General features: G+C 45.5%; 2 protein-coding genes across 2 annotated transcripts; both read left to right on the top strand.

The window, feature by feature from the left end:
* Nucleotides 1-8,374, top strand: F7 (coagulation factor VII). The gene is made up of 8 exons (XM_009472625.2): nucleotides 1-70; nucleotides 2,304-2,464; nucleotides 3,041-3,065; nucleotides 3,160-3,273; nucleotides 4,139-4,279; nucleotides 6,497-6,603; nucleotides 7,128-7,248; nucleotides 7,460-8,374. Exons 1-8 carry the CDS (start codon nucleotides 1-3, stop codon nucleotides 7,996-7,998), a joined length of 1,278 nt encoding a protein of 425 aa, XP_009470900.1. The 3' UTR covers nucleotides 7,999-8,374.
* Nucleotides 8,375-10,255: 1,881 nt separating this feature from the next.
* Nucleotides 10,256-22,753, top strand: F10 (coagulation factor X). Its single transcript, XM_087758354.1, has 8 exons — nucleotides 10,256-10,481; nucleotides 12,832-12,992; nucleotides 14,485-14,509; nucleotides 17,210-17,323; nucleotides 18,402-18,542; nucleotides 19,400-19,650; nucleotides 20,471-20,588; nucleotides 21,399-22,753. Exons 1-8 carry the CDS (start codon nucleotides 10,412-10,414, stop codon nucleotides 21,944-21,946), a joined length of 1,428 nt encoding a protein of 475 aa, XP_087614480.1. The 5' UTR covers nucleotides 10,256-10,411; the 3' UTR covers nucleotides 21,947-22,753.
* Nucleotides 22,754-23,065: the final 312 nt, after the last annotated feature.

Here is a 23,065-nt window from a genome sequence, read left to right as displayed (position 1 = left end):
ATGGTTTCCAGGCAGTGCATGGCTTTGTTTCTCTGCTTTCTGCTACTGATTCCGCTTTCTCTGGATGCAGGTATGTCGTAGGATATGGCTGTAATTATGTTTACCGGCAATGGACCTCTCTCCTGTTACTCAGACGTAATTTTCATTGCAAGTTTTGAGCGCTGTTGCGTGTTTGTCCTGCCTCTGGTTTTGCCTGTGAGTTGTTCTAAGGCTCTTGTTTGCTTTCAGTGATGGCATCCACGCGCTTATTTTGCCAACTAAGGAAAAGCACCTCTAGGCTGCTCGGCGAATCTATGATCTCACTGCCCAGACAGCAGGCAAGCCATCAGCTGTCCGCCCACCACGTGAAAAAAGGAACGTGGATTTATTGTTATTTCATATTGAACTGTGGTATTTTTCAAAGCAAAGAATCAATAGTCTGTCATTCAGCTGATGAGAAATTAAAGGGGTGAGGATCCACCTTGTTTCGGCAGCAGTAGAGGGCAGCGAGGCGGTAGCTCTTCGGTGGCTCCCGTGCGTGTCTGAAAATCAGATCCCAAATCAATAAAGCAGACCCAGTGCTTTCAGACTCCCAGTTAGGCATTGACTGGGTCTCCCACACTGCAGTGAACAAAGCTGGAAAAATACGTAGCAAAGTCGCAAGCGTTCCAATGTACATAAGTGGAGAACGCCGACATTAAAGCGGGAGGATGTCCCCAGGCACGCTCCTCTGTCAGAGTCCGTGGCTGTGCACTGACAGATGTGCCATGTATCTGCAGTGGCAGGTTAATTAAAAGCCTTTAAAGGAAGCCACATTAAATGCATACAGCCTGACTCTGGAATCACGGCAGAAAAACCCAGCTGACTTTCCTACAATGGGCACATGTTTAAGAAGCACCCTGGCGTAAATTCAATGCACGCCACACAATATTTTATTCCTTCAAGTAACTTTGAAATATAGGGAGAATTACCGCTATTTTGCATGTCATTTAGCAAATGTTCTGATTAGACACAAATGTTTAAAGACACCTCACCCGACTGGAATAAACCCTCTCAGGATTCACGTTTGTGTGTATGTCGGTGAGGACACACGTGAGTCTTGTCCTTCAGCAAGCACCTCAGGGCCCTTCCAGCAGCGACGAGGTAACTCCTGCCCTCTCAGGTGTCACATAGCGGACAATGTCCTGTGGGAAAGGCAGGCGACATACAGTCTCCTGGACAGGCGATATACATCAGCCTCAATCCCCAAACATACCCACAAGCCCAGGGGAAATAGTTAAGAGCGCTGAAATGTAAGTTGTTGCCATGAAGCTCCAGAATCCCCTACGGACATGGAGGAGAAAAAAATGCAAAATTAATTATTTCGAGACTTGTTCTGTGTAGTACATGGAGCAAAAGTACACCACAGCACTGGGACTTCTTTTTCATTATCCTGAATTATACCAGGAGGGCATAGTGGTATGACATGCTTGTATCCTGAAGCTGAGGAGCAGATCAGTGTGGTGACAACGCTATCGGCTCTTTCAGTGCATACCTCTGTCAGCTGGAAGTCGATGTAGCTCTACGATGCGAGCTCTGCTCACGTCTGCTATTGAACCTGCGTACTCAATGCCTTCCCAAAGCGCGGCAGAGACACACAGGGAGAAGACCCATGTGGCTGTGGTCTGTGGTGCTGGCAGCAGCTAGGAGCCATCTGCAATGCAAACAGCATTGTCCAGCCTTCCTACGTACCTTAACGTAGCCTTTTTTACAGAAGAAAACTAAAGATAAATATATTAAAGCAGTAGTTCTAAAATTGTGGTCGACCAGTGGCAGGGGAAATCCCTTCTGCAGGGCCAAAGGGTGAAGGGGTGTGAGATAACACAGGTGAGGAGCGGGGCGCTGGGGAGTGAGGGGTGACTGTGGTCCACCTGTCACCGAGTGCCTTACCGTAGCGCGGACAGGAAAATCGGGTATCGCCACGTACGTCAGCGCTAGATGAAGCGATGCATGCTTTTCAGCTGCTAGAATTGAAAAGAACTGTGCTGTGCCTGTTGAGACCTACGATATGACGTGTGACGGTATGCTGGGAGTCACTGACGTCCAACACTGGCGTAACATGCCGTCTTCTCTTAAGCTCTGGGCTCTGTAAAATTCATGTGCTGCCACTTTACCTGGCGGGCAGGCCAGAGAAAGGAGGCTCTTTCCCATTTGCCCCTTTCTTTTCTAACGTGTCTCAGAAAAAGCCTGGGAAGCAGAAAAGCTTTCAGGGGAAACCGTCCCCCCTCATCCTCTGTCTGGCGAGTGCAGCTGTGCGACCGACAGAACATGCCGCTGTTTTTCAGTCTTTCTAAAGCAGGAAGAGGCAAGCGGCGTTTTGCAAAGGCAAAGACGAGCCAACAGCTTCTTCGAAGAGATAAAACTGGGGTCACTAGAGCGAGAATGCATGGAGGAAAATTGTTCCTTTGAGGAAGCAAGAGAGATTTACCATGACGATGAAAGGACAGTAAGTAACACGGGGCTGGGTGAGCGCTCACTGTCAGATGGGCTCCCCCTACTCAAGGGGGTGCTTTGACACTTTAAACCACGAGAGCAAAAAAAGCACTTTGTGTCCTGCTGTTTCCATCTGTCTCTTATATTTACAGGGGGACGCGCAGCAGGAGTAAGTTGCAGGGGGGCATACTGCATGGGCCAGCCCAGGCAGTACCGATCTGGGGGGTGGTGGGAAAGGCGATGCTCTCCAAGTCGTCTCCCCGGCCCCCCAGTAACTCCTGGCCTGGCAACACCTTAAATTATTGTATTCTGCAACACCCATTTCAGTCAATCCCACCTCAGCTTTATGGAGGCTATCGATGGATAACCTATTTGTGCGTGTTACACAGTGCCCTTCTCTATTGGTATATAAAAATAATGTAGAATGTAGGAAATAATGTAGAATATTTTATGGATACCAACTTTCATAAATTATAAAGGGAAAGGGGCATGACTGTGGCTGCCTGTAACCCCTCTTGGACTACAACGGCTGTAGGACTTAACCTGAGTTAATTTTTCTTTAATTAAATCTCGCATCTTTTTCTTCCAGAAAGAATTCTGGCACATCTATTCCGGTATGATCGTTCGGGATGTTCTAGCAGCTGCGAAAACGCTCCCGGCTGCTGCAGCTCTTCGCGTGAGCCGGACTGACACTGAATGTTTTTACAGACCCTAACCAGTGTGACTCCAACCCCTGTCAGAACGGCGGGAGTTGTGACGACCAGTTTCAGGATTACGTCTGCCGCTGTCCCGTCGAATATGAGGGCAAAAGCTGTGAAAAAGGTCAGCTCTGGCATAGGTTAACAAAATAAAAATGTCATTATTCATTCAAATGCAAGGCATTGAGCTAAACAGTAGCAATCATTATCATTCTGCATCATTCTAGCAGTGACAGCTACTGCTCACGCTGCCTGCGGTGCCATGTGATGGATCTAACCAGCGGGCAGTCAGGCACTGCAAGGCACCGAGATAAGTATCACCCCATGATGACTTTGTAAAAAAAAAAAATTGCCTTTTTTCCATGGTCTGAGAGAAAAGGAGGAATTTTTTTTCCTACCCAAGTGCCGAAGTTACATTGACTTAGAAGGTCAGTGCAGTATGTGAATGAGAACTGCGCTGCATATGCATCGCACAAAGCCCGAGGGGAGCGATCCAGCGGCTAATGACGTCTTCCCACTGACTTCAGCGGGCACGGCGTACGGAGCGTTACACTTTTATACCCGCAGAACACGCTGAGCCCAAACCAGGACTACGCACTCATCAAGTCTAACCAGGCAGTGGCGATGGTCATCCCACAGCATCCTTCTGCCAAATGGCAAAATCTATAATTTCTCAGTCATATATTATGATGGTTACCACACAATTACATCACCTCCAGACAGCTCAGAGAGATACTGTATAAATGCAGACTGATTTAATTTTAGGTGTGTGTTCCTTAGACATAAGACTTTTCCTCCCTAATCCCTGGAGATCCTAGTCTGCCTCGCTTTTGCCAAATGGAAGGTGTGTTTCACGCAGTCGCTGTACATAAATCATAGAAAATTGCTTTGCTGCCTTGCTTCCCTGTCAACATTTCAAGTTGCAGTTGACTCATGGTAAGCACCAAACTCCACATTTGGAAACCTAAATACCCCTTCTCTGACTTTAGCCGTGGCTGACAAACTGAAGTGCATTTACGACAACGGTGGCTGTGAACAGTACTGTGCTGACGAGCCGTCTGGAAAACGCGCGTGCTTCTGTGCGGACGACTATGCTTTAGCAAGCGATGGCGTGTCCTGCGTTCCCCAAGGTAAGATACTACTAGCCTGATGCTAAGTCTAAGCCAGCCCTGGAAGAAAAGTTTGCGCGTACAATCAGGAGGCGCAAGGTAAAACCCTCAGCTCCCAGCTCCCCACCTCTTCTTCAAGGGCAGAGTCCAGAGCAGGAGGTTTGGGCTTCTGGTGGAAGTTAGACACCCCAGAAAAGCAGTTGGGGAAGAGTGCGCACCAAGCAGGGAGCCTTTTGGACCCCTCCTTCCTGGCCCCAGAGGTAAAGTATTTTGGGAAAATAAGGTAGGGAAAGAGGTAAAATATTTTGGGAAAATATTTTTGGAGCAGCATTGTTTTACTGTTGGATCTCCAATCTGAATTTGTGACTATGGATTTTATTACCATATTTATTTCAGCACAAGAGTCAAGAAAGGAAGAGACCTATTAAAACCAAAGAAAATTTGGGTTTTTTTCCCCTCTTTTTTTTTTTCTTCCCCTATTTGGTAGGACGAATACACTTTTGGTGTACATTACCAAGACACTACAGCTAGATATTTCTCTTACTCATCTGCGGCTAAATATTTCTCTTACTCATCTAACAAGATAAATTTCAACTGGAACTAGGATAGCACAAGTTAATTATTTTTCCAATACATAAGCTGGCACCTGACTCTATTGCAGATGCCTACTTCCATTACTTTATTAGAGGGGAAAAAGAGACCCCCGGGGATGTGAAAATAATGGACAGAGCTGCAGGGAGCATGCGAAGTAATTCTGAGGGGTGATGCCCCCCTACACACACCTCAATGGAGCACTCATGCAGAGAACTGATAATGACAACCCAGCTCTCAACAACAGCAATTTCATTAGAAAACAATGTCTAGTAATGTGCTTATCCCTTATTAGCAGATTCCGCGACATCACGTGATGGGGAAGTTGCTTTTGTTACAAGCTGAGGACAACAAATTCAATGTCCCCCACAGGCTTTTCAGCGTGTCTTCCCCTGCAAGGAAGATGTATTTGTTGCTGCTTGCTTCTTGGGGACCAAAATACCCATAGCACTGACCGCGTGTCGCAAAGAGACAAAACTGTGTAACTGCCAGACTGCCAGTCCCTTCACCGTCCTTCTGGCACCTCTCACAATGTCCCTTTCCAACGCCCAAACTTGCGTTGCCCTGCATACAGCGTGAGAGGGTATGGGTTTGTGTTACGTCTGTCCTGACCTTCCACCAGCTGCCACCAAAGACCCGGCCTTGTTCCTCCATACCTTGCCTGTGCCTGTAAAAGCCTGATGCTGTCTTTGCATCAGGTGATGTAATCGGCACGTTCAGGCCATTACAAATCCGTGGGGCTGTCGGATTCAGCTCAGCGTAGACTACAGGGCCCTGGCTCCCAAAGTGATGGAGGGTGAGCACTCGTCCTCACAGCGTTACTGCAGAGCGACAGCTGGATGTAAGGGACGGTGTGTTCAGTTACAGCACAGCCACATGGCACAGAAAAAACCCCAAAGGTAGACCGTCTTCTTCTTGAAAGCAAAACTGCTGGGTGAAGGACGTACTGAAAACACCAAGGCTTCCTCTGCACTGCAGCTCAGCCGCAGGTTCAGTCCTCAAGATTTGATTCTCTTATTGCCCATCTTCACATGCTTGCTTAGGCTGAAAAAGGACCTTAGGCTGAGATGTGCAGTCTGGAAGAATCAAGGATGCTCTGGCCCCAAGCAAACTAGGCACAGTCTGCCAGGAGGCACACCAGAAGACATAGCGTCTGCCCTTAGGAGCTCTTCGGGCCCACCCAAACAAGGGATAGCAAGCTCCACGTCCCACGCTTAAGCCTGTGTCTCACCATGCCCCGGATGCTGTGCACTTAGTACAGCCGAGTTACAGTCAGCAGGGTCGCTGAAAATATGTAGACTACAAAGCTTGACAGAGTCACTTCTGCTCTCCAGCCTGCAGCCTACCTCATTGTGTTGACATGTATCTGAAGCAGGTATATTGTTTGCAAACTCCCGTGGTAGGTGAATATATGTCATTGACACTGTATGGGCCTGTACTCTATTTGTAAAAGCATTTCTGGCTGTTTCCAAACAAAAAGACTGCTGAGCTGCTTTAAATTACTTTTGAGAACCCATCCTCCCAGACCAGAGACCAGTTTTTCAGCTAACTTCACTGAAGACCTTACACATTTTGCTGTGAATTCAGTGCAATAACATCACACTCCCTGCCCTTTGGGGCTTTTTTTTTTCTTTCTTTCTTTTTCAGTGAAATACCCATGTGGAAAAATACCAGTGCTGGCAAAAAAAAATGCAACTGCACGGGGGAGAATAGTAGGTGGTTTAATCTGTCCTCCAGGTGAATGTCCATGGCAAGTGAGTCTTCAGAAATCTTTCATTGCCTTTTTTTTTTTTTTTACCCTTACAAAACCACTATCTTAAATTCATTATTTTAAATCTATTATGTTAAAAATCCATAAAAAGTGCCGGGTCTGGACAACCAAATTCCTTCTTCATCCGTAGCCAGCAGATCCACCTGTTTCAATCATGCACCTTAGCCTTGTTTTGGAGCGCCTGATTTCATAGGAGTGGAGTGGTAATACAGCTTCCTCTGTCTCCTGACCCCTTAGTTCTTAACCTTACTGCCAGCAAGAACTTCTTTAGCTGCAGCTTGCAGGGATATGGTCTTGGCCATAATAGGCAGGGTCCATACTACAAGATAGAGAAAATGTCAATGGAAAGACTCCTCCCTCCTAAATTCTGCAGACAATCGATCAGCATTGTATTCTCAAACACAGTTACATAAAGTGAGAGAAAGAAGCAATACAAAACCTGACTACTGAGATTCAGGTCAAGTGCACATTTGATGCAAGACATATAAACTTGTTTTATCTTGGCAGGCTCTTATAATACAGAATAAGAAAGAAAAGTGTGGCGGTACCCTGCTTTCCCCAGCGTGGGTGGTCACTGCAGCTCACTGTTTGGAGTACACTCGTCCTGAACAGCTTCGGGTGAGACTGGGTATGTATCTTCCTCTCCTCACGTTATCAGGCTGCGGTCGCGGTGGCAGCTTTTCATCCTGACAAACCAGAGTAAAAGACAACGCGTGCAGGCTTTGGTAGTATAAGGGAATTTTCCTTAAGAGGTGCCAGACTAGAAACCCCCTATCTCCTCAAACTTCTGAGGAATCAAGGAGCTGCCTGACACGGCCTGCAATTAATAACTTTTCCAGGTGAACACGCAATAAATCACGATGAGAAAACTGAGCAAGAAAGTGGAGTTGCCAGAATAATCACTCATGAAGGATACACGAATGGACAAGTCGATAACGATATTGCCCTCCTGAGCCTGGAAACACCTGTGAATCTCACGGATTACGTGGTGCCGATATGTTTGCCTGAAAAACGGTTTGCAGTGTATGAACTCTCCTCCATCAAGTTCTCCACAGTGAGCGGGTGGGGACGCCTACTAGATGGAGGTGCCACCTCTTCTGTTCTGATGAAAGTTGATTTGCCACGTGTAAAGACACAAGAATGTGAAAAGGAGACCGATTTAAATATTACAGAGAATATGTTCTGTGCAGGAGACCTGACCGGCGTTAAGGACTCCTGCAAGGGAGACAGTGGTGGACCTCATGCTACAAAGTACAAGAACACCTGGTTTCTGACTGGGATTGTCAGCTGGGGAAAGGGCTGTGCTGTTCAAGGCAGCTATGGGGTTTACACACGGGTATCCAAATACATTGACTGGTTGAAGAAGCACATGGATTAATCATGTTGAAGCAGAGCATTTCCAGATTCTGTTGCTGCCCCTCAGTCCCTCTGTGGCATTTTCCTACCGAAGCATTCCTTAGATAGATAGGTGATACATGTGATTCCCACACCGCTATTAATGATTTGAAACAAGCCTAATGCCTACTTGAATATATAAAATAACTTTCCCTATCGGTATTGTTTGTAAACTTGCGTGTCTTGTCAAGCAAGCACAGACTGGCGATAATGAATCGGACTTGGAGTCCCTCTCATTCTGCATCCATTTTCTGCTAAGGGACAGAGCTAGATGCTGAGAGAAAGACTGTCAGCAACATGTCAAGCACACCACGGTCCTTCCTCCGGCTACCCTCTCAACTTCTGGTAATATCAGTGATGTTCAGACTTCCTGAGCCAGAAGTTGCATTAGGTTGAATAGTCATGAATGAACCTGTTGTCCACAAATGTGTGCAATCTCTTTGGAACACATCTATGCTTCTGGCTTTCACAACTTCCTATGCTCATGGGTTCTGTAATGTAATGATGCAATAGCAGAAGAAATAAGAAAAAATGTTTCTTTTAGCTTATGTTAAAATAGCTTTCTCCAACAGTTGCAGTGGCAAGAGGCAGATTTGAGGGGGAGGAACTGTAGAGAGTCTCCAGGACAAGAAAGCTGGGAAAAGGTTAATTCCACATTTACAGGTCTGCTATGAAAACTTGATTTTAGTCTTCTTGCACCAAACATTATTGCAGTAAGGCTACTAAGTGTAATATTTAACCCTGTATTTATGAGTGGTGAAGAATACCACTGATTTAATCTTATCTTTGCCTTGGTATTATGCTTGTTGATACAGAAGAGGGCAAATCAAAGGGAATGTTTGTTTAATTTGCTGTCCAGTATAATCTAAATTGTACTCTCTGTCCTGAGATCTAAAACTGGAATAGGATAATTGTCTGACCATTTGCAAAACACTGGCCAAAGACCATTCTCTAAAGCCTTAACGCATAAATAGTAGAGCCTGAAGAGCTCTGAAAACACCATCAACTATACCATTAAAAAATTACCTTCTAATCTAAGCATGAAAACAGTGAGAAGGTGAGGGAAATAAAACTGACCAGGAGATTAGAAAATAGTTTAAGTATCTTATGCAAAACTTAAACTTTGGATTAATTCAAAACATGCTGAATATCAGCTCAATCACAAAAGCTTATCAGCAAGTGGGACACTTACAATTGACCACACTCAGGGGAAAACATTGACATTATATGGTACATATACCATGCAATACTGAACATCCCATAACCTGCTTCCTGACATAGAAGAATGGTATACTAGTCATTTAAGTAGTGAACTGACGTGGGAAAAGAAGCAAATTCCAGAGACCTGAGAAACAAGAGGTCTTACAGTATGAAAACATACCCCAGAGGTTCTCATGACTCCTAAAAGGAAAGCATATAAGCCAGCAGAATCTATTCCCAGGGCGGACGGCGCCCAGGAGCAGCGACCAGCGAATAAAACCTCATTTTCATTGAGATGAGGCACTCAGAATTGCAAAATCATCCCTCCAGACACCCTCAAGCTAGAACAGCTTTGCGTTTTCCACGCTCCATAGGATGATTTCTTCTCTGTAACATTCCAGTGTAAATATTGACATTTACGAACAAATCATAATCTTGCAGAAAAAGGGTAAAATGCTGAAAGAAAACAACCAGTACTAGTGGCCGCACAGAGTGACTTTTTTCAGAACACAGCTGGGGTTTAGGTCTATTTTGAATATAACAGCCTGTTTAAACAAGGGAAGATGGAGGAGACCCGACGGCAGGCTCTGGAAGCCCCAAAGCGCACAGAGACCTCACCGGGCACAACCCAGGGGAACCCCCCAAAAAAGGGGAGATGGAGGCCAGCTCCGGGCAGGCGCCAGGCCAAGGTCACCATGCCCTGGGTGTCGAAAGCGGGGAGCCAGCAGGTTACGGTGCCGGCATGTGGGAAAGGCGGGCGGGAGCTGCCAAGGGCGGCGGGTGTTTTGGGGCGGGAACCCGGCTTCGCCCCGGCTGGGCCTCACACCTGCCAGCGCCGGGCCGGGCCGGCGCCTGCTTATTAAAGGGACGATTCACTTCCCCTCCCCCGCAAGTAACAGGTACAATTTAAAAAAAAAAGCCGGTTTCCTTGGGTTTAAAAAAAAAAAAGAGAGAAGAGCCTCATCATCGGGCTGCCCCCGGCTGAGAGATCCCGCGGCGGCTTTCCCCCTTCCCCGCCGCTTCCGCTATTTCTGGGCAGGGTGAAGCAACGCCGCTTCAGTCTCTCCCCGCCCTGGGGGGTGAAGGCTTCGGCTCCCGTCCCGTCCGTCCGTCCCTCTGTCCGTCCCGTCCCGTCCCGCCGTACGGCGGCGGCGCGGCCCCGCAGGGCCGGCAGCAGCGGGGGGCTCCGCGCCACCATGGCCGGGCGCCTGCTGCTCCTCCTGCTCTGCGCGGTGCTGGCGGGCGAGCTCCGGGCTGAAGGAGGCGGTAAGGCGGCACCTTTTCCATTTTTTTTCTTTCTGGGGGGGCTCCCCCTCCTCACAGCCTTCGGGGGCTGCCGGGGGAACGCGGGAGGCGGTGCGGGCCGGGGGTGGCAGCCCTCGGTGCCTGAGGGGGACAGCCCTCCGCTCCCCGCCCAGCGAGGGGGCCCTGCCGGCCCCTGCCCTCGGCGGCAGCCGCGGCCCTTCGGAAGCGGCGGGGGCTGGCAGCGGGCACCCCGGGGCTCGTCTGCCCCGGGCGGGCTCGGTTTGCAAGCGGGCAGAAAGCTCGTCTTCACCTGTGCCGCGCCCCGCTGAAAGGCGGGCGAGCTCCCTCTCGGGGGCAGGGAGCTGCCGGCGGGCACCTCGGGGTGCTTGAGCCCCAGGGGCGCCGTGTCCCGCTGCCGCCTCGCCTGGGCTTTCTCAGGCTGCTGTGCCTTCCCATCCGCCCCCCCCCCCCCCCCCCCCCCGCCATGAAATGGGGTTGCTGGCCCTCCCCGTGGTGCTCCTGTCCGTGAGGGGAAGGCTGGACGGGGCTCGGTTGGGTGCACTTGGCCGTGGAGGGGCTGAGGTGCAGAGGGGGAGCACGTCCCGTCCCGCCGCCCGCTGTTTGTGCCGCTAGGGTCAACACCAAAGTCCAGAGCAGCATCAGCCAGTGGCTTTTCAAAAGTCGTTAACTTTTCCTTCGGTGAGTCAGCCTGCTTAGGCTTTAAAATCAGGTCCTCTGTGCGTTTCTGGAACGTCCTACTTCAGTTGACCAACGTCTGTTGCTCCTTGATGTCTCCGAAGAAGGGAGCGTGATGGAAAGCTTGGGAAAGAGAACAACCAGCCTCAGAAGACTAGGCGGCTAGTTCAAGTTTACAAAAACATCCTCTTACGTGGGTGATGTGGAGGCAAAGGAATACGGAGGCGATAAGCCCACCGGCTGCGTCCTGTCACTTTCCTGTCGCTGCAGAGAGGGATTTAAGGGCAAACGGGATAGTGGGTGAATGAACTAACAGTTGCTGAGCTACAAGTTACAAGCACTTTCTGTACGCCTTTCAGAATAAACGGGGCTCCAGAGCTCTCATGGGCTCTATGAGATCAATTAATGTAAATAGCACTGGCAGAATTTGGCTCCCTGTTGCTGATATACACCAATTTCAGTGAAAGCAGAGTAAGCCCCCACTGTGTTTGCTTAGAGGATATTAGAGTATATGATTACTATCGGCTGGTTTATTTATTGCCCAATTGAGCTGCATGAAGAATGCTCCAGAAGGTATGTGCAAGCTGCCCACCGAGTGTGAGCCATTGGCCTTGAAGTCCCATCTGCAGCACTGTCTTCCACACTCCAGTCTGTGATTGGAAAGTGTTTTTTCTCTTTAAATGCCAGGTTTTCACAACATAATTAAATGCCAGCTTCCAGACTCTGCAAACTTTCCTACAGTGTATGCTTTTTACAGGGTAATTGGCAATTTGTTTACTCCAGTGTTGTTTCCGTTTTTCCTATCTGGTAATGTGTGCACAAGTCACTGGAGAGTAACGCTATTGGTCACACAGCCAAGTGGCTGAGCTGAGTTTAATGCCTCTGACCCTTCAGTTTAAATCAACAGCTACCTGCATCTTGAACTTGAAGGCAGCAGGTCTCGCGCTTCTGTGACACCAAGCTTTTATAAAAGAAAACAACCCAGCAAACTGAGCTCAGGCTTAACTTCTGCTCTTCATTAAATCTTAGAATGCTCTACCTTAGCTCTACCTGCACACACATCAGTAAGGCAGGAACATCTCTACAGGCAATTGGGAAGTGTTGTTACGAGGGAAGGAAGACCCCAGGGCGGCACAGTGGGATTTGGAGTGGTGAAAGACAGTAGAGCTCATACATGGGCTGGACTGTGAAACAGCTTTTCCCACCTGTCCGTAGATACGTTACTGCATCTTGAGTTCGTGTGGCATTTAGTTTCTGCACCACAAACCCCTGAAGCAGCTGGTGGTGTTGCCTGGTTGTCAGCTCTAAAACCAAATCAAGGAATGCAGTCTCCCTGGCCTTCAGGGAAAGTCATTCTGATCAAGACTGGAGTCTTCAGCAGGAGCATAAGCCCTCAGCAGCAACCTGACTGTTCTTGTTTTCAAGACTAAAAACAGTAGGAGGGAATTTTTGGCACCTACAGTTTGTCCCGGAGTCAGTGATTCTCAGAGAGAGACTCAGAGGGGAGATCCTGAGATGTATCAGTCTGTGAAGACTGACCTCACAGGTGATGTTGCTGACGGGTAGAGTGGTGAGAGGGTCTGTTTTGGTTTTGTTTCCACTTCTCTTATTTCTAATGGCTCTTTACCACCACCAAATGTTACTTGCCACCTGTATCATTTTCTCTATTGTCTAGTATTCATCAAGAAAGAAAATGCCGACAAGTTCTTGGAAAGAACGAAGCGTGCTAACTCTTTTTTGGAGGAAATGAGGAAAGGGAATATTGAAAGAGAATGCAATGAGGAGCGCTGCTCAAAAGAAGAAGCAAGAGAAGCCTTTGAAGACCAGGAGAAAACTGTAAGGATGAACTAATATGAAACATAAATCTATATATTTCACATTTATAAAATAGTATTAAGGTTTTTTGAGCTGGTCATCAGAACTTACAAGTTGCTCTCAGTCATTTAACACAAAGAATAAATAGTGGTTTTGACTGTGGCTGGAATTGCTAAGGCATAAGCATACAATAACAGACTTAATTTAGGTCTTGCAAGGCCAGCCCATGTTAAAGCCTCCATTCTTTTACCTGTTCTGATCTGTTTAATTGCCATTGTGAGGTATTTGACCTCTAAATGATTTGATACTACCTGTGTTAGAAATACGTCCACCCTATCTGGGTGGCATAGCTGAGTGTCATGACTATGTTCAAGAGTTCTTAGGTGGAGAGTCCACGGGAAGGCTGAGAAGGTAAATGCTGACATGGAACTTCATGGGAGAATGTTGCCGAACTCACCTCAAGCAGCTTTGCAGTGCTTATCATTTTGTAGCTCTCTTTTTCGGTGGCTGAATTGACAGAATGTATACCGTGGACAGTTCTCATATGCCATAATGTTAAATTGCCCACATGGAATGAAGTTTGTATATGTCACCCTTGTGTCACCTTCCCTACCCTGATGGCTGCTTAACTTTAGACGGAAATGCCATCTGTTCCCAAGCTCAAGGGAGAGTTAAAGAGATGGGGCAACTATGGGGACTGGGGTGAGTAGAAAAGGTGGTATCTGAAAACTTGAAGTGACTTGGTGGTGGAGGGGAATTGGGAACATCGGCTGTGGCTATGTGGCTGTTAAGAACACCCCTGAAACTGGAGTTAAGGCCAGACTGATTTCACTTTAGCATTACTTGACGGCCAGAATGTTCTTGGAGTGGCCCTGAGATGGCCTGGGTGGGGAGTCATGGGTGCATCACCAGGGTGCTTCAGAGCATAAAGGTTGGCTGATCTATAGCAGAACCAGCACAGCCTGTTCTGCCTGGTGACCAGCTGTCCTTGAAAAGGACTGTCTTGTACAGACAGCATGCCTGGAGTCCTCAGTGCAGAGGGAAAGAAGAACACAAATAGGACAAAATATTTTTAAATCTCAGGATTTCTGAGGTCCTGATTGATGGGGCTACGGGGCGGGGGGGATGGAGACTGAGAATTTGGCATTACAGGAATGTAAGTAAATTCAGTCAAAACTGATGGAAAGATACAGTTATGCAAGAAATCAAGTGCCTTATGCTGAGTCAGTCACATTAGGAAATCTTTAAACAGTTTTAGATATTTCTGAAAAATGCATGAGACTTGTTTCTGTAGACCTGGGCACTATGATGGATCATATGGTTTTAATTTATTAAATGGTAATAGCAGGCTGCAAGGCACTGTATGTGCTTGTAACTTAAATATTTATTTTAACAATTGTTAGCTGCAAGTATCCTCTGTATGAAAGCTCTAATATTCTTCTGAAGAATTCAGTAATTCTCATCTAACTCTTTTTGTCTCCTTTTATTCCCCTTTTCCCACACCTACCTATAGGAGGAATTCTGGAACATCTATGTAGGTAAGAAACACTCTGCATTTGTTTAGAGAATTAAGCTTCCTTATTGCAAGGTTAAAAAGGATGCACCTCTTAAGTAACCACTTCTTCCTCCCTTGCTTCCTCTCTTTCCACTGTGGGACACCCTCACTTTGTGTTTCCTTTGAAGAAGGAATCTGATTTACTGCCTTGCTGTTGCTTGAACCCAGTCGCTTCATTTGAAGGCAAGGTTCAGCTGCCTCCAATTGCTGGGATGATCTTTGTCCTCTCAAAAAAAGAATAGTGGCCCTTTGCACACAGAGGACAGTGAGAGGCAGAAACTGGGTGTGTGACTCTGCTGGTCAGTTGTCCTCCAGAGGGGCAGCCCTGGATGGGGGAATTCAAGATACAGAGAGTCATAGGTGAGGATGGCACTTAAATGCCATAGCCAACTGTATTGCACAGTCGCTTGCCAGTTTCATGTCACCTTCCATGCCAGAGTGTTGTTGATTCCTGTATCGTAGGGCGTTTTGTGGGATATGTTTTCTGCAGAACTGTTTGGCATTCAAGGAAGACATGCCAGTAGATTAGCAGATACTACCCATCAGTCTTTTCTGTTTTTTTCTGAAGAACTGAGTTGTATTTATTAGGGTTCTAGTGTTCGTAATCACTATGCAGGGACAGATTTCTAATGTACTAGTGTTCGTTAATGTGTTCTCCTGAAAGCATGTGTCTAGCTTGCGTGTTAGAAGCAGTACCTCAAAAATGTTGACCAAAGACAGCTCAGCTTTGTCTCTTGGAGTCTGCAGAAAATTGAAGACAGTTGCCACGAAGAAGATGCAGGCTTTCACAATCCTCTAAGCAGGGGATGATCTCTGCAACCTACAGGCTGAAATTTCAAGCAAAGCCTGCGTCAGTGTTGCAGTGAACAGGAGTGGAAAATTTGAAACCATTTTCTCATGAGAATACAAGCAGCAGAACATCAGTGCCAGTGCTCTTAGCAGAAATGCCAGTTTCATACATTCTAAACCACAGTCCACGCATGCTTTATTGGTATTCAGAAGTATTGAAAAAGACAGCTACCCTCAGCCAAGTTACTAGAACAATTCATTCTTGCTTCCTTTTTTAGTAGGGGATTCTGCAATGCTTTTGTGCAATATTGATACAGAACTCATTACCACAGCAGCAACTACAGTGTAGGAAAAAACTAAAGAAGTAGGGTTTCTAACAGTAGGATGACTGCTTAGCTAAGACCACTACAGAAGGGAGTGCTCTGGCACTGCAGAGGAGGCAGACACCAGGAGCTGTGCTGCAGGCCTCGAGTCTGTTTTTCTTTTGGTTAAAGGTGGTCTTGCCTTTCCTCTGTTGAGGATGGTCATCAGTCTTCAATGCCTCTGTGGTGGACCACGCAGACGCAGGATTTGGAGCACTGTTGGTTTTGGCCAGTGCGGGTACAGAAGGGGTGTTGAGGCATGGGGGCAGTACACAAAGCCTGGCAGATGTTCCCTGTGACAGATAAAGCTGCAGCAGATGAGGTCACAGGCCAGAGCCGCCATGCAGGTGGCAAGCTGGATCCTTAGGATGAGCAGCTTCTTGCATCTTGTCTTCTCTGTGGGCGTTGCCGTTCTTCCAGCTGCTCCAAATAGGGGCAGAACAGGTGGTAAACACGGAAATTTGAAGAGCGTGTATCTAAAGCAACAAATTATTATTAAGCAAGTGCCACTTCTCCGGATATCCTGCTTTTCTTATCGACCAGTGCAGAAAAGCCCAGCAATGTCATGTGGTGGGGCAATGCATTTGTTACAGCAAGTTCCTAGATGGGAGAGACCATGGCCACAAGCACCAGTGCCGGAGCGAGATACCTTTGCAGGGGTGGGAGAAAGGGCTGCTACGTGGAACACGTCTCCAAACGCGGTGCAGCCTCACTGTCCTACGTGTAGCTGAGCTTATGAGGTACATGTGGCTGGGGCCCTGGAGTCAGGTCAGCCAGTTTTGCCCAGGTCACGGAAGGAAAGAAAGGCTGCAGAACTACATTTCAAATGTGGGAGATCCCAGCATAGATGTGGGGAGCGTGAGATAAGAGCTAATTTTTTGAAGCTCAAGCTCATACCTCAGTGGATACAACGGGACAATTTTGGTACTGTAAGCAGCACAAAGCAGGAATTTGGCCTGCACAGGTGGATTTAGCAGGGCTTTTAAAGCATTTTTTTTTTTTGAGTTTTTTAATCTTCTGATTAATATGCTGGTGTTTGTTCCTTTAAATGAACAGCACTGCAGGCAAAAGACATGCACAAGGGATGAGATGACCTTTAAAGAAATAAAAGTTGAGTTGTCATTATTATGTGGAAATTGTAGGGAAGTGCAAGAGGCCAAAAGGTTCATAGCTTCAGACAGCAGTTGCAGTGTAGAAATGTCCTGTCTGCTTTTACACCCTTCGCTGTAAATGATGTATTTACTCTGACCATGAAGTATTACTTTATCTTCCTACAAAAAAAGGCTTGTGTATGTGCTGTCATACGGTAGCCACCAAAAACAGATTGCAAAACTGAGGATATGTGTATGAATCATCGCTGATATGGAATGATTGCATTTATACTCCTTGTTCCATCTGGAATGTGGCAACTCACAGGGCATACTTTTTAAAAGGAAAGATGAAAGATTGCTTATTACACTAATACCCCTTCAGAGTTCACTGAAAATGCTTGCGCTCTTACAGTAATTTGTTTTTTTGGTTTGTTTTTGTAGATGGGGACCAGTGCAGCTCAAATCCTTGTCACTATGGTGGACATTGTAAAGATGGAATTGGTTCCTACACTTGCTCATGCTTGGATGGTTATCAAGGCAAGAACTGTGAATTTGGTAGGTTTCTGCTTTAGAGAACTGTGGCAGTGAATTTCCCAGGGAACTGAAACATAGAGAGTTAACCCTTTCTTAAGGAGCATTATTTGCCTCTTGGAAAAATGCATAGAATAGGATGGCAGTCAACAATGAGTTGGAGGACAGTGCCAGAAACACAAAGCCCTGGTCGCTCTACAGCTGGGTAGTGTTAGAATCCTAGAATTGTTTGGGTTGGAAAGGACCTTTAAAGGTCATCTAGTCCACCTAGTCTAGTTTAAAGGTCATCTAGTCTGCAATGAGCAGGGACATCTTCATCTAGATCAGGTTGCTCAGAGCCCCGTCCAACTGTGAATGCTCTGAAGTTACACTTACTCCAAAGAAGGCCCTCTTAATTATGATAGTACCTCTTTACATGGGGTTGAATCCCCAAAACATGATGATACAACTAAGAAGCATAGGATTCTTATAACTGATATCAAAGAGCCTTTACTCCAAGTACAGAAGTACAGCCTCCCTGCTCAGCTCACAGCAGTGAAGAACCAAAGACAGCAGATTTCTGTAGACAATGCAGACTCCTCAGCCTTGCAAGGAATCATTTTTTGCATATAAATCCTTCCTCAGTCTCACTTCTGTGACATACAGCTACTACCCTAATGATGTCATTGGGGCATGTATCGGTAGCCCAGAAGTAAGAGTGGTGCACCCAGAGTAAACAGGTGTGGAAATGAAGTTCAGACACAGGACTGAGGGCAGTGATGAGGAGTTGAGTTTTTTAAGGCAGGAGGGAGGAATCGTGCAAGGATTTACCAATATCTGACTTCTCTGATAGTGTTTTATCCATTCTTCCACTGTCCTTTTGTCTCTGCGTTTTTAAGCTCGCCATGACATGGCCACCGGGCCCACTTAGACTTGGCAAGCATGTTTCACGCGGTGCATGCGACTGCTTTGTTAGCCACTGGTGTTGTTACTAAGATGTGCTTCAGGTGTTTTACAGGTGGAGTGCTGTTTAAAGAGTGCGGTTTAATTTGGTGAACTTCCAAGATCTCCTGTGAAGTCACTGTTTATTTACAGTTTTTCTCCAAACTTATCTCTTTTATAGTCATACCAAAGTACTGCAAAATAAACAATGGTGACTGTGAGCAGTTCTGCAGCATCAAAAAAAGCGTACAGAAGGATGTTTTGTGTTCTTGTGCAAAAGGGTATGTTCTAGCAGAGGATGGCAAACGCTGTGTTTCATCAGGTATGAAGCCACGTAATAAACTAATAGCTCACCACTAATGGTGGCAAGACCTGTTTCACAGTTAAAGAATGTCTTTGAACCATCAGTATTCTACATGACATAGATTTAACACTGAGGCCAGCTGATTTGTATTTCCAAAGCCTTCCATGTGTGAGGTGATGTGATGGACTTATCAAAATCTAGCTGATTTGGAACCCTTTGCAGGGTGCTTCTCACAGCATTACCTGACTGAACTCCGCTCTTCACAGGAGAAAAGCGATTGGAGTTATATCTTATTTACTTAAAAACTTACACTCCATATAAAATAGCAGCTTGCCAAAACTTTTCTACTTTAGATTTCAGTTAACCTAATCAAATAGTAACTGATGACATTAAATAATTAGGATTAATGCTATTTACATTTGTGCCTTTTTGTTGTATTTCAAGAAAACTGGCGGGATGGATAAGTCAACAATATACTCATGATGATGATTTTTATATCCTTTGTAACTAATAAGAAATTGCTGTCATGAGCCATATTATTCCTAAAATAAAACACTTAGTTTCCTAATTAAGATGGTTTTAGTAAGAGCAACTGCATGAATATAGCAATGTAAACAATTGAAGATGATGTTTTAAATACTTTGAAAACACTGTCCGGAGACTGAACCTATGGACAAGTTTTAGGATTACAAAATGGTTTTCATTTTTCAAACCATCCAGTCTTCCTCCTTTGTTGCATCTGCCAGGGTTTTGCTAGTGTTCTGAAAATAGTACAGCTGCATTAACTGATTTATTGTGAGATGGTGTTGTCAAGGAGTTTCCTCTTGTGCTGGTGTTTCTGTCCTTCTCTAATTTTAATGTTCTTGTCTTTACAGTAAAGTATCCTTGTGGAAAAGTCTTTGTGAAAAGAAAAAAAAGGTCAGTTATTTTACCCACCGATAATACCAACGTAACTAGTGATCAAGATGTCCCTCCTACAAATGCAACAAGTTTGGAGGAGGACATTGTGACTACCACAGAAAGCCCAACCCCCCGTCCTCGCAATGAGACGAGTAGCAAGACTCAGTATGTCAATACCAGGATAGTAGGTGGTGATGAGTGTCTTCTTGGTGAATGTCCATGGCAGGTAAGTCTGGTGTTTGTGCTCTGCGTGTAAGCGGGACGTGTTTCTGAGGGAAGGTGTGCGATTGTTCATTTAATCTGCTTGCCTTCTGAATGTTACCCATGGAGTACGCCGTTTGTAGCCGGAGGTAGCCGAGTTGCGTGACCCTAGGCACTTAGATGTGCTGTTCTGCAAACTGCAGCCATAAATTTCAAAATGAAAGGCTTTGTGCAATTCTAGATGGTGCTGCTTAACCTGTCACCAGAGAGGGCTTTTGAGTCATGCCAGCCGACCAGCGTCACTTTTGCAGTTTATATTCCGTTTCTGCCTGATAGCGGTCCATTTAGGTAGTATACCTGAGAGCATGTCAGATATAGCATACATTTGCTTCACAAATACGCTTTCATATCTAAGTTTTCCTCTTGAGTTTGGACCAGCCAAAATGAGTTCCTGTATTCGGGACACTAAGGGGGGGTCAAACAGGAACAGAACTTGGAGAGGAATTCTTTGGGGTAGTAAGCCCAAGGGATGGGGTGATTTGGGGGCTGTACTCTCCCTGCTCAGTCAGTCAGTGTCTTGTTCCTGAAAGATGTTACTGAGCACTGTGAGTGAGGTAACATGGAAACCAAACATCTACTTCACCTAAAAACAATTGAGACTCTGTAGCAGTACATGCCGATCTGTAGCATACGCGTGTGTGAATGCAATATTAGGAGAGACCTGCAGGGTAGTATGTGTTGCAGTAATAAGCATACATGTAGTGTGCAGAGAAATCAATTACCTGGTTATAGCTCATTGACGTTAAACTGTTCTTAATTCTGCACTTACCTGTTTTCTTTCACAGGCTGTTCTGTTAAATGAGGCAGGGGAAGAGTTTTGTGGTGGAACTATTTTGAATGAAAATTTTATACTTACTGCAGCTCATTGCATGAACCAATCTAAAGAAATCAAAGTTGTTGTTGGTAAGTGATGTTTATTTTACTCCTGTGATGTTTGAGCGTATGTTGCAGGCTAATCCTCTGTGCTCTAAATCTCATGTGAGATGTACTCATAATACTTTATTTTTTATGGTTTGTTACTTTTTTGTTGCTGTTTTGCTTTTTATAATTTCTCGTTATTGTGGGAGTCCTGCTTTGTAAGAACAGGGGCAGCTGATGTGGAAGGTGATAATAGTGCATCCCTTTCTTCTTTGCCAGCTAGTTGGAAGTGATGAAGAACAAATGTTCTAGAAGCATGGGCTAGCATTGTGTTCATCAGAGTAGTGCTTCTTCAGAAAGCTTATCATTCCTGGCACATCTGAAGCATACAGAGTTGTTTCTGCAGGAACACCCAGGAAAGCTATGACACATTGACTAGAGGAAGAAGAAGCGAAGTCAAATTATGACTGCTTCACTTCTGAGGCAAGATATTAGATCACCACAACTTTATATTTGCCCTAATATAGCCTTGATCCAGACCAGTTTCTCTTCCCTGAGATAAGCCAGGCTCAAGCTCCTGTAAGAGCTTCCACCCAAAGTTGCATTAGTTTAGCTGAATCGGTTTATGGCTTTATGTAAACTGGTACAAAAATCTCCATAGACAAAAGCCCGGAACTGAAGCTGATCCAGGTGCTGCTAATAAATATTGCAGTACATTTTTGCAGTTTACTTGTATGGTATAAGGGTTTAGGCAAAGTGTTAGCAATGGGTGTACTACTCTCCTCCTTTATCAAGGTTGTTCTTAATTTCTTATACTATCTCCATATTAATGACCCTTTTAATAATCTTGTACAGGTGAAGTGGACAGAGAAAAGAAAGAACACTCTGAAACGATGCATACCGTGGACAGAATACTTGTTCACTCCAAATACATTGCCGAGACTTACGATAATGACATAGCTTTAATAAAGCTGAAGGAACCTATAACGTTTTCTGAGTACATTGTCGCAGCATGCCTTCCCGAAGCAGACTTTGCTAATGAAGTTCTGATGAACCAAAGATCTGGGATGGTTAGTGGCTTTGGGCGTGAATTTGAAGGTGGACGGCTATCCAAAAAACTGAAAGTGCTTGAAGTCCCCTATGTTGATAGGAGCACTTGCAAGCAATCCACTAACTTTGCGATAACAGAAAACATGTTCTGTGCTGGTTATGAAACAGAGCAAAAAGATGCTTGTCAAGGAGACAGTGGAGGACCCCATGTAACCAGATATAAGGATACTTATTTCGTTACTGGAATTGTTAGCTGGGGAGAAGGATGTGCAAAGAAAGGCAAATATGGTGTCTATACCAAACTTTCCAGGTTCTTACGATGGGTAAAAATGGTCATGAGACAAAATTTGTAGCGGTGTGGCTCTTGATCCTTCTGTTAGCTAACAAGGTGCAGTTTCTGTAATGGAAACTTTATTCACATCTGCTAAACTTGTTTTGAGAGCTGATTGCTTAAAGTTATGGTGCTGCTGCTTTTTGTCTTGTTCCTGGCTTTAAGCATGTATATGCAGACTGCTGATGATGTTATTTTGAATTTGTACAATGAGGGGCTTTCCCCAAACAAAATGGCTGCTCAGTGGGGCCTTTTGTTTGCTTGTTTGGTTATTTTTGTATTGCCATTTTGGTTCCTGTCTGTTTGCCCAAGTGCTTCCACCAGAGGCTCCTGGACATAATATGAGCCTCCACTAATCATGATGAAAAGTGGGAAGGACAGGACTTCAGTTAATCCTCATATTGCAGCCAGCTGGCTCAGTAGGGAGTCTGTTGTTACTAGAGCTGTTTGGCTTCTACCCTGGAGATGTATTTAGAAGATTAAGGGAGCAGGGAAGCTTGCTTGGTAAAAGCTGAGACACAAGTAGGTATTCAACATGTGATGCTAAATAACCGCATGTTCCACAAAATTGACTGCTTACGTCACAGCAGCTAATTAAAATGGGGTTTTGCTTTATATGGATTGTACTTCACTTTAGTTTAATTTGAACACTTCTGTTCTGCTCATCAGAAAAAAAAATATATGCATGTTCACTGTTTTCTGTATCATGTTCTGGATTGCGTATGGCTGGGGCTCGGAAAGCTCCTTGCACGTGTACTTATTCTAGGTGTTTCTGTAAGGTGCAATATTGATGTACACCAGCATTTGAAATAAAACATTCTTTCTTTTTTGTTCTTTTTTTATTTATTTATTCTCTTCCATCAACTTACAAATATATGAAGACAAAAATCTCATTTGAGAGTGAAAAAAGAGTGAATGTCTCTAAAGAAATACATCTGACAGATTTCACCTACCTTATGTCAAGGCTGCTGAGGAGGTAGAGAATGGAGGGGAGTGATTAAAAGACTTTCCCTGGCCTAGAGGTTCATAAATGGCAAGTTAGATGCCAAGATACTAATTTTCTTAGAAAGAGGCAAACTCAACCAGGGATTTCCCACACGTACGCTGTTCAGGTACTATGCTATGATCTGTGCTGTAAGGT

This window comes from Nipponia nippon, unplaced genomic scaffold, assembly GCF_047370975.1.
Source record: "Nipponia nippon isolate SJK-2023a ecotype South Korea unplaced genomic scaffold, ASM4737097v1 scaffold_2, whole genome shotgun sequence".
In the NCBI taxonomy this organism is placed as follows: Eukaryota; Metazoa; Chordata; class Aves; order Pelecaniformes; family Threskiornithidae; genus Nipponia; species Nipponia nippon.
The sequence above is the reverse complement of the archived record's forward strand: the minus strand, read 5'-3'. Positions and strand labels throughout refer to the sequence as shown.